At 58.6% G+C, this 10,120-nt stretch overlaps 1 protein-coding gene across 1 annotated transcript; it reads left to right on the top strand.

Annotated features, from left to right (window-relative positions):
- Positions 1-509: 509 nt before the first annotated feature.
- SHISA8 (shisa family member 8) lies at positions 510-9,730 on the top strand. Its single transcript, XM_058805905.1, has 4 exons — positions 510-1,057; positions 8,219-8,343; positions 8,448-8,588; positions 9,111-9,730. Exons 1-4 carry the CDS (start codon positions 510-512, stop codon positions 9,422-9,424), a joined length of 1,128 nt encoding a protein of 375 aa, XP_058661888.1. The 3' UTR covers positions 9,425-9,730.
- Positions 9,731-10,120: the final 390 nt, after the last annotated feature.

Here is a 10,120-nt window from a genome sequence, read left to right as displayed (position 1 = left end):
CTGCGCCTCGCTGGACGCGCCGGCTCCCTCCCCCTCTCCCCCGCACTCCTCCTCCTCCCGCTGCTGCTCCTCCTGCTCCTCCCGCCCTGGTGCGAAGGGCTTTTGCTGCTTTTCCATTCTCTCTCCTGCCTGTCGCCTCGGCGGAGCGCGGTGCCGGGAGGCGCGGGCAGAGCGCGGGGATGGGGCGGCCGCCGGCGCCCGACCCGCCCGCCCGCTCCCGCCGCCCGCCGCCGCGTCCCCTCCCCGGCCGGCGGGAGGCGGCGGCTCTCCCATGCCGCCCGCCTCGCCCCCTGCTCTGAATCTCTGCCTGTCGGCCGATCTGGAGAGAAACGGGGAAGGGGTACGTCCCCTCGCACTTTTATTTTTCATCCACTTCTTTTTTTCTACCCTTTTTTGCCTTCCCTCCATTACGCCCCCCTTCTCTCCAGCCCGTTTCTCCTCCATCGGGGCTCTTCGGCGGCCATGCGGCCGGTCCCGGGCGAGCGGCTCTAACTCGTCTCCTCGCCCGGATGGCCCCCCGGAGCCGCGGGCGCATGGAGCCGAGCTACGTCGTGGGTATCTGCTGCCTGGTGCTGCTGGAGCCGGGCCGGGTGTGGAGCGGCGAGCCCAGCACCGGGGGGCCCGGGGACAGCGGGAACAGCAGCCAGGCTCCGCCACCGGAGACCACGGTCCCTGCGCCCACCGGAGCGGCACCACCGGGGGGGGACCGCTGCCGCGGGTACTACGACGTGATGGGGCAGTGGGACCCGCCGTTCAACTGCAACGCCGGCATCTACCAGTACTGCTGCGGGACCTGCGGGTACCGTTTCTGCTGCCAGTTCAAGCCCGGGCGGCTGGACCAGAGTGGCTGCTCCAACTACGACACCCCCAACTGGGTCAACACGGGCCAGCCGCCTGCCCGGGTGGACGAGACCCCCGAGGACCCCACTCGTGACAAGACCAACATGATCGTCTACATCATCTGTGGTGTGGTGGCCATCATGGTGCTGGTGGGCATCTTCACCAAGCTGGGCCTGGAGAAGGCACAGGGTCCCCAGACAGAGATGACTGTCTCCAGGTAAAGGGGTCCAGTCCCCCCACCTTCCCTGCTTCATCTCCCCAAGGGTGGCAGCTCATGTTCCTAGCTGATTGCATAGACTCCTTGGGACTGCCAAGAGGGTGAGGTGATCCCTAAAATCCCCGTCCAGCATGCTGAAACACCAGGGGGTGGGTTGGCTGTAGCCCACTAACCTAGTAGGGAGGGCTGGCAGCCAGGACAGCCTCCAGGAGAAGGGGTGGTTGTACACCCATCTCCTCTCAAAATGACCTGCTCTGTCTCTTGAGGAGGCATGTCCCTGGCTCAGGAGTGCCAACCCACCAGGCAATGGGGTGGGTGACATGTGAGCTATAGGATGTGGCTTCCCCCCACCCCCAACAAATGTGTGGTTCCCAATGCCCCAGGAAGGTGAGACCAGGTCTGACTGTGTGTGGGGTGACTCTGGACTGCAGTCTCCTTGATCTCAGCCTTGCTTGCAGTGCTGGGGGGAGACGAGGTGGCAATGACAGTTCCACCGTGGCTGCTGCGCCAGCTCTGTGTGCATGTGTGCACACACGTGTATGCGTGTGCCCGGGTGTGCCCTGGTCTCTGCTCTGTGCACCAGCGTGGGACACCGCCCTTGCAGGGGGTGTCCACACTCTTGTACCCCCTGGAGCACACCCTCCAGTGGAAAGTTGGGCAGCTTCTTCTTGGAGCCCATGCCCTGTGGCTCCAACCCCCACTTTTCAGCCCACTTCTGGGGCTGAGCACAGGGCTGGCAGGGGGAAGGTCAAGGTGTCAGACACACCTGAGCACTGGAGACCCCCTGCGTCTCCTCCAACTCCTGCGCTGCTGCTGGGGCTGTCCTGCATCTTTCCCTCTCCCTCCTGCTGCCAATGCATGCTTCTCTCCCCATCCTGGGGCTCTACTTTGCATTTTCCTGGTGAGGACATCAAGCCTGGAGAGAAACACATTTTCATGCCATTTTGTTGAGGGATTTTAGCTTTTAAAAAAAGGAAAAGCAGGGCTGGTGGAAATTATTTCATCAGGACGATCAGGCAACTGTCCTGATTGCAACCCCCAGCACCAGCACAGTCTCTCCTTCCCCTGGAGCACCCTTTTCCCCCTGCCCATTTGGGATTTATGCAGCCACTGGGTGCTGCACCCCAAATCCAGACCCATCCTACTTCTTACACCCACTCAAGGGAGCAGAGGCTGATCACCCCTGGTTGGAGGAGGGGTCATATACTGAGCCGTGGAGGAGGGTCACAGGACCCTCCTGAGACACAGGAGGCAGTTTTGGGGGGATCCATGCTGTGCCCCCACCTTGGTAGGGAGCGTGGCTGTGTGCTGCTCCGTGCCCACGCCTCCCCCCGTGTTGCCTGAGGAAGTGCTGGCACCTTGACAGGATCAATACGGCCTCCGCCAGCCTCCTGATCCCCTTCCACTCGCCTGCCGCCGTGTCTTTTTTTGGTCATCCCCCCCACCTCCTGGGAAGGAGATACTGTGCTCGGGGAGGGGTCAGATCAGACCCTGGGACACCCAGACCCGTGTCCTCATCCCCTGCCTTTGGGTATTGCCCTCTCCCACCACCAGACACTGGTGGGACTGCTGCCACTCACCAGGGGCTGTTTTCTGTGGGTAGCCTCAATTCTGCACTGCTGGAGTCGGGTGATTCCCCTGGTTCCCCCCTCCCTCTAAACTCATGCAAGCCTCAATTTTCCCACTGAGTTTGGAGAGATAGGTGCCTATTCTCCATAAAGCCACAGATCTTTTGGGCACCAGCATACAAATTGGGAGAAGATGAGTTTTTCTCATCCACCTTTGAGGGACAAAATCAGAAGGGCACCTCCATTACTGCAGAAGTCAGGAGAAGTCTTGCCCTCTTCTGTGCCCTGTGTCCTTCAGTGCAAGTTGTGAGCAGCTCGGGTTCCTCAGGGATGGTGACTGGAAAGCTGTGGCAGGGAAGGAGTGGTGCATCAGGTGCAGAGCCCCAGGAACCAGGCAAGACACCAGGCTGACATGACTTCCTAGGTGCTGGGCTGATGGAGACAGTGCCAAAGCCTGGGTACACAGCATCAGCATCCTGAAAGGGACACTGTCACCTCCATTCCACTGTGCCTGGGCAGCTGGGGGAATATGCTTCATCTTGGTGCCTCTGAGACAGCAGGGCTATTTCTACCTGCCTTGCCACTGAACCCACGCATGGTCCAAGGCATGGGCAGTGCCACCTTGCCACTCTCCTGGCGCCTCAGGTAGGAGCTTCTCATTTGCTCCTTGGGCACCGCATCATGGCCTTGGGCCAGCTTCCTGTTGCACGGTTGTCTTGATTTCCATTCCTGTCCCTCCCTCCTGCCAGGGTTTTTCCGCTCCTGGGGAGCACTTTGTGCTGCCCTGGACAGCTCCCATTGCTGCTGCTTGCAGGTTTCTCGCTTGGGGGTTAAGGTCAACCACTTTTGCACCTCCAGATGTTGTTTGTCATGGTTCTGGTCCTGGTCCAAACCCAAGAAGAGTGACCAGGTGCAAAAAGTCCATTAGCTTTTCTCTGATGGAGACACCTGAGTCTGTGTCCAGCTTGTCCTGAGACCCCCACACCTTGGCCATCTCCAACATATCTTTATCTCCTCATGGGTTTGGCTGCTGGTCCACCCAGGGAAGTGGGCGCTCAAGTGACTGCAGCTACCTGGTTTGTCTTCCCGTCCTCATCCGCCTTCCTCCTGCAGGACCTTATGGCAGCTCCTGCAATCCCCTCTCCTTCCTGCTCGGCTCATGCTTGGCATCTGTCCCCGGCACTCGCTTAGCCTGGCCAAACCCCGCGTTGAGTCAGGAACACCTGCCTGTGTTTTTCTTCAGTCCCCAAATCTCCGAGGACGTTGGGTCCTTGGGGGCCTCTGGGATCTGTCTGTGCCCATTACACTGAGAGCACGTCCGTGCCCCAGACCTCCCCCACAAAACCTCCTGGGTGGGAATTGCAAGTTGATAGCTGGTGTGAACAACCCTATGGGAAGAACTGGGCAAGGAGCAGCCTCCTAGGGAGTAGGGGGGATTCTGGAGAGGGGCAAAACAGCTGTTAGGAGCAGGTGCCCTGGCAGCTGCAGTAGGTGAGTGCTCAGCTCTGGCTTTTTACTCCTTGGGTCTCCCTGTGCTATTTGGGGTCCCCAAATTTGGCCCCACTGTTCCTCCAGCTGTGCTGGCTATTTCTCTGGCAAAGCTCAAGTCCAGGGCCTGCAGTTGATGTCCATGGTAGCAGGTAGTGGTGAAGATGTAGAAAAAGTGTTTGCAGGCAGCATGGTGTGCTATCACATGCTGCCCTGGCTCTCTGGGGGACGAAAGAGGATCCAGCTCCAGTAGGCAGGGAGACCTGGAGGTCTGTCCCTAGACTGAACGTAATGTTTGGGGATGCTCATTTCCACTTTGTCCAAGTTCCAATACCCACCACTGCAATTCCCATTTTGCAAAGACACCTTGATAACCCCACACCTTCCTGAGCATCCCTGGGTGTACCAGCCCCACTGGGCAGGCGTCCCACAGTGCCTATGCCGCTCAGTGGCATGGATGGGCACCCCTGCCCTGGGCAGACATGCTATAAGCTGTGGGAAATGTCTCCCGCGGGAGGTGAAGATGAGGCTCTCACTGGGCACAGAGGTGCTGTGAGCAGCCAGGATGCTCACCTGTGGCTGCAGCGTGCTCTGTGCCTCCTGCAATGCTGCACCTCTGCTCCAAACCTCATCACCCCACTCATCCAGTGGCTGCCACCTTCTGTGTCCCCACCAAGGGTTCAGCTCATGGCAATGTCACTTGTCCCCATCAATTCATTATCTCTCCTCTCTCCTGGAGGCTGTGCTCCTGTCTCCCCGCATTGCTCCTTGTCCCCTTGCCAGGACTTCCATACTCTTTCCTAGTGGGCTTGCCAGGTAGGGGGCTTGGGCTTCCCAAAAAGTGGGTCAGGCCCTGGGCTGGGCTGCTGTGCCAGGTCAGCATCCTGTTCCCACACAAGCACCTCGGGTATGGATCAGGAACACTGTGTTGCTTCATGCATGGCTTCTGCTGCAAAGATCTCTTGGCCTCCATCATTATTGCTTCTGTATCTGCCTCTGTAGTTGGTATCAGGTCTTGTACTAGGCTAGTTTGCAGCATCCTTGTCACACCCTTAAGGAGAGCTAGGCTCACTGTGGTGGTGGCTGCATGCCTGTCCAGTTGACGTCCAAGCAAGCTGGGTGGCAAGCCACCTGCACACATGGCCTCATGTTCTCTGCATCCATGACCAGAGTGTGGATGGAGGCCTCAGCAGTTCCATTCATCAGGACTTTTTGCAAATGAGCAGTGCAGATCTGAAGCTACATCTGCTCTTTGTTTCCTTCCTCCATCTGCACTCCCAATCCATCTTGGTGCTGCAGACCACCAGGTGACCTAGGGAGATGTGGCTTGACCTTCTTCCCACCCCCAAGCCACAGAACCAGACTGAGGCTCAAAACCCCCAAGGTGATGTTCAGTGAGACAACTCCTCCATAGTGTCACCTTCCACGTCCACCTTTCCTGCACTGCATCAGCTGGGGATAAGCCAGGGAAGGGGTGCAGTCCCTGAGAGCCCTACTGGCAGCCCTGGCCAGTGGTGCTACTCGTGGTGCAAGGGCAGGGTGAATCCAAGTGTTGCTGGTGCTGGGGACTTGTGTACTTCTCACCTTAGCAAAAGAGCTCATTAATTGCTGCTCGAGCCGTTGTTGTTAATTGTTACTGTCCACACGCCCCAAGCGGCCAGCTCGGAGGGCACGTTTGTGAGAAAGAGCATTGACGGATTTATGTGGAGAGAAGTCATAGATAAAGGATTGCTCAAGCTTCATAAATAGACCCGAGGAAAAGAAAAAATAATGTTAAAAATAGGTCAAATCGCATTGGACTTTCTGTTGAAACAAGCCTGTTTGAGCGCTGGCCCCGGGGACAGGCAAGAGCAGGCAGCGTCCAGTGGGGAGGGACTGGTGAGCAGTGCACCCCAGGGAAGGTGGGAGTTGACAGGCCAGCAGCTCCCCGAGTTGACAGCCCACACCCATGGCCTCGGGGGACCTGCCTCCCCCTGCCCTGCCTAGGCACAGCCCCTGTCTGCCTAGGCTTGTGCCCAGAGATTCTCTGACTGCAGCATCCATGGCCTGAACCCTGGTTGGGTCAGTCTGTTGCAGGAAGGTTCCTGGGAAGGTGCAGGTTTTGAACAGCTGCAGGATGGAAATGCCACAGTCTCCCCAGGGAGCCTAGTCAAGCATTTAACTACTCCTGCAGGGAAAAAAAAAAACGTTTCTTCTGTTTAAACAGTATTTCCCATTTCTGTTTGCACCTGTCACCTCTTGTCAGCTTGACACTGTCCTTGTTGCACCCTCCCTTCAGCTACTCATGTACATTGATAAGTTCCCCCAAAATCTTCTGTTCTCCAGGCTGAACAGTCTCTGCTTTCTCAGCCTCTCCTCCATACAACAGATGCTCCAGTCTCATCTTTGTGTCCCTTCCCTGGGCTTCTCCTGCATCGAGCTGGAGCCAGCTCTCCAGAGATGTGGCCTTACCAGTGTCGAGCAGAGAGGAAGGATTGCCTTCCTAGACCTGCTGGCAACACTTTGCCTAACGCAGACCAGGAAACCATTCAGCACCTTTGTCCCAAGGGCACTCTGCTGGCTCATGGTCCACCAGGATCCCCAGGCCCTTTTCCGCCAAGCTGCCTTCCAGCTGGTCAGCTGCCAGGGTTTGTTCCTCGCTAGTTTTCAATTTCTTCAGCTCTATCAGGGTTCTCTTGGCCCATCTGGAGATTAAGTGATCCCAGAGGGATTGCTACACAAAGCTTCCCAAGATTGATGTGAAATTAACCCACAGGGCAAGTGACTCTTCCTTGTAGCTTTGCTCTTGCCCCTGCCCTGTTATGTTGACTGATTCCAAACTGGGAGGGAAAAGGCTTCCTCAGGTCCCCACAAGGATAAGCATCCTCCAGGTACAATTCATTGCTTTCTTCCTTGCTCTCACTGCTTTTCCCGGAAATTCTGAGCATCATGTTCATTAGGTTTTTGAGCACTCTGGTGCCATGAGCTGACACATCTACCAAGTCAGGATTATTCCCCCCTTCCTCTCCAATTTGCATTTATGCATGTTGAGTTTAATCTGCTGTTTTATCGTCCAACCACTCACTAACCGTCAGCTCACGGTGTGCGTCTGTGAGCCAGCCAGAGCCTTCGAGGCGCAAGGCAGGCTGACAGTGAGCTGGGGATTAGCGAGCCAAAAAAAGCCCTGAGTGGACACCCCTGCACTCTCGCAGTCATGCAGGCATGGTCTCTGCAGGGGGAATGGTGTGTCTTCTCATCACAAAGCCCTACACCAGCAAGAGGATCCCATCCTGTTCTGGGACTTGCTGCCAAAGGCTGCAGTGACATGTGGCTAGGTCCTGCTCCAGCACTGCCAATGTGCTCCCTCTGTCACTGCTGTTGTACCCTCCTCTGGCACCACCAGCACTGGTGTACCTTGCTCCGGCATTGCTGGTGTGCCCTGCTCTGGCACCGCCAGTGTGTCCTGCTCTGGCACCACCAGCATGCCACGCTCTGGCATTGCCAGCACGCTGTGGTGGGACTACAGAATCTCTGCCCATGAATGTTAAACGAAATAGGGCTCTATGTTATGTAATGGCGTTTAATGTTTAATGCTGTTACTTACAAGGAGGGTGTTATGCAGACAGCGCCTGCGCCAGAGGCTGCCACTAGTTTATTTCCTTCCCCAAAGGGGCACAAGTGGCCTCTCTAATCCCTTCCTTGGGGTCTTCTCTGTTTCAAAGGGACCTGAGTGGAGGTGTTGCTTCCTCTCCCCTGTTCCACCAGGCTCTCGCTCCAGGGGAGGATCCCAGAGGCGTTGCTCCAGCTTCCATCAGATCAGTTTCCTCTGCCTCAGTTCATTGTTCCCTTGCAGCCTGCTCCAAGCCATGCATCTCCCTCACCACTCTTAACCACTGATGGTCCCGGCTCTGGGAGGGCTCAGCCCCAGGCAGATCCCAATTAGCTGTTAGACTCGTTAGCCCAGGCTGCAAAAGCCTGGAGGCACTCTGGGTGCATTGCTCCCAGTGGCTCTTTCCTAGCCCCAGGCTGCCTAGCTCTGCCTTCAGAGTGGAGTTCAGGGCTGGGACGAATTAGGGGTCCCAGGGGAGCAGGATATTGTTCTAACAGCCCTTCACCCCCTCTCCAGGACACTGACAGATCTGCTGAAGCAGCCAGGCCACAGCCCCTCCGAGAACATGGACAGCCTCATGGGGGGTGTGCAGGTCCCACTGAGTGAGGGGCTGGCTCGGGGTCCCTCCAGAAACAGCACAGGTAAGGCACTGGTGTGGTGGGGAAAAATAAGTTCCTTTGAGTGAATAAAGGTAGTGGGAGGGCACAGCCTACATCTGAGCCCCTACCCGTCTCTGCCCCTGCAGACAAGCCACCCTTGAACAACGCAGTGGCCATTGCCCCCTCACTGGGGCGGCCCCACAGCCATGGCAAACGCCTGCCGCTGGCCAGCAGCCTGGCCCTCTCAGCCCCGGACTACACTTCCTACACCACCCTCAAGGTTGGAGGTGAGTGCCGCTGCCGTGGGGGGTGGGATGGTGGCTGGGGGCGTGCACCCTGGTAACCCCAGAAACCAAGTGAGGAGGGGCATGGGGCCCACAAAGGGGCACAGGCAGGACAAGCATCCCAGTTTCCCAATGCTCCTGGGGTCACTGCTCTCAGCAGAAACCCTGCAGCTCCTCCACCACTCCACCAGCCAGCTGTGCCCCCCAGCCAGTCAGTGCCCAGGGTCCTCCACGGATCCACTGCTTCCCGGTCAACCAGCACCCAGGATCCCACAGAGCCCTCAAGCACTGCCCACCCCATCAGGGTTCAGGATCCACACGGACACTCCGCACTGCCCAGCAGTCGGTGCCCTGGGATCTCCCAACAGCACTGCCCAGCCAGTTTATTGCCAGCATCCCTCCCTCAGCACCCGGAATCCCTCCTACAGCCCCCTCCCAGCCTTCTCCACCACTGCCCCCTCCCTGCTTCCCCGTGCCAGCAGAAAGGGGTGTCCCTGCAGGGGTGACACTGCACTGTCCCCACAGAGAGCACCACCGAGGACTTCTACAGGCGGTTCGGGGGGCTGGAGCCACCCTCTGCCAGCACACTGACCTTCCCAGCCGAGGCCCCGGTGCTGGCCGAGGGCTGCCCCCTGCCCAAGGCCAAGGGCCCCAAGGTGCCAGGGGGTCTGGCCTTCCCGGGGGGCTGGGAGGGGGGCCCCCATCGCGGCCCCCGCCGGCCGGGCCTGGCCACCCTGCGCCCTGAGGGGCCACCCGAGGCCTTCGGCCCCTCCGCCTCGCTGTACGGGCAGCACTCCCGGCACCTCGCCACCAACAGCAAGACCGAGGTCACCGTCTGACGGCCGGTGCCAGCGGGGACCGGGGCTGCCCCTCAAGGGGGAGCTGCGGCCATCGGGGGCAGCCCACCGGAGGAGAACACCACAGGACTTACACACACTGCGACGCTGGCCAGAGCGGGAGACACGCCGTCCTTCCTGGCCCAAGGGATGGGCTCTGCCAGCTGCACTTCACCATCGAGGAGGCACTGGGGACTCATCCGGACAAATTTCAGGCGTTCTCAGCCCACGTCCGGAAGAGGCTGAGCCGGGGACACACTGGCCATACCCTGCTCAGGGGATGGGGGCCAGTGCTGGACAGACTGGGAACAGATCCTGCTGGGGCCAGGCACCCCCACCTGGCTCCTCTGACGAGGTGGGGGAAGAGCAATTATCTCAAAGCACCGCCCCCATGCTGCCTGCACAGCCCCAGCAGCCCCCTGCCCTCCCCAGTCTCCTCCCTGCCCCACTGCCCCAGCCTCCACCTTGTCAATAAATAACACATTAAACTGTATGGCCTTGGCATGAATTGGCTGGGGAACTTCACACTCCTTACAAAACCTTCCCCCGGGGCAGCAGGGCTCAAAGTCCACTCCCCCACAGGGCCTGGGGAACCCTCTGCAATGGGGGATGTGGTGGGAACGCAGCTTAAAGGGCCAACTGCAAAACCCTTCAAGCAGCTGCACAAAAACCAGATCTCCTCTGTCTGAAGTTTAATGG

Source organism: Ammospiza caudacuta, chromosome 5 (genome assembly GCF_027887145.1).
Source record: "Ammospiza caudacuta isolate bAmmCau1 chromosome 5, bAmmCau1.pri, whole genome shotgun sequence".
Taxonomy (NCBI): Eukaryota; Metazoa; Chordata; class Aves; order Passeriformes; family Passerellidae; genus Ammospiza; species Ammospiza caudacuta.
Note: the sequence above shows the minus strand (reverse complement) of the source record. Positions and strands in the feature narration are given on the sequence as shown.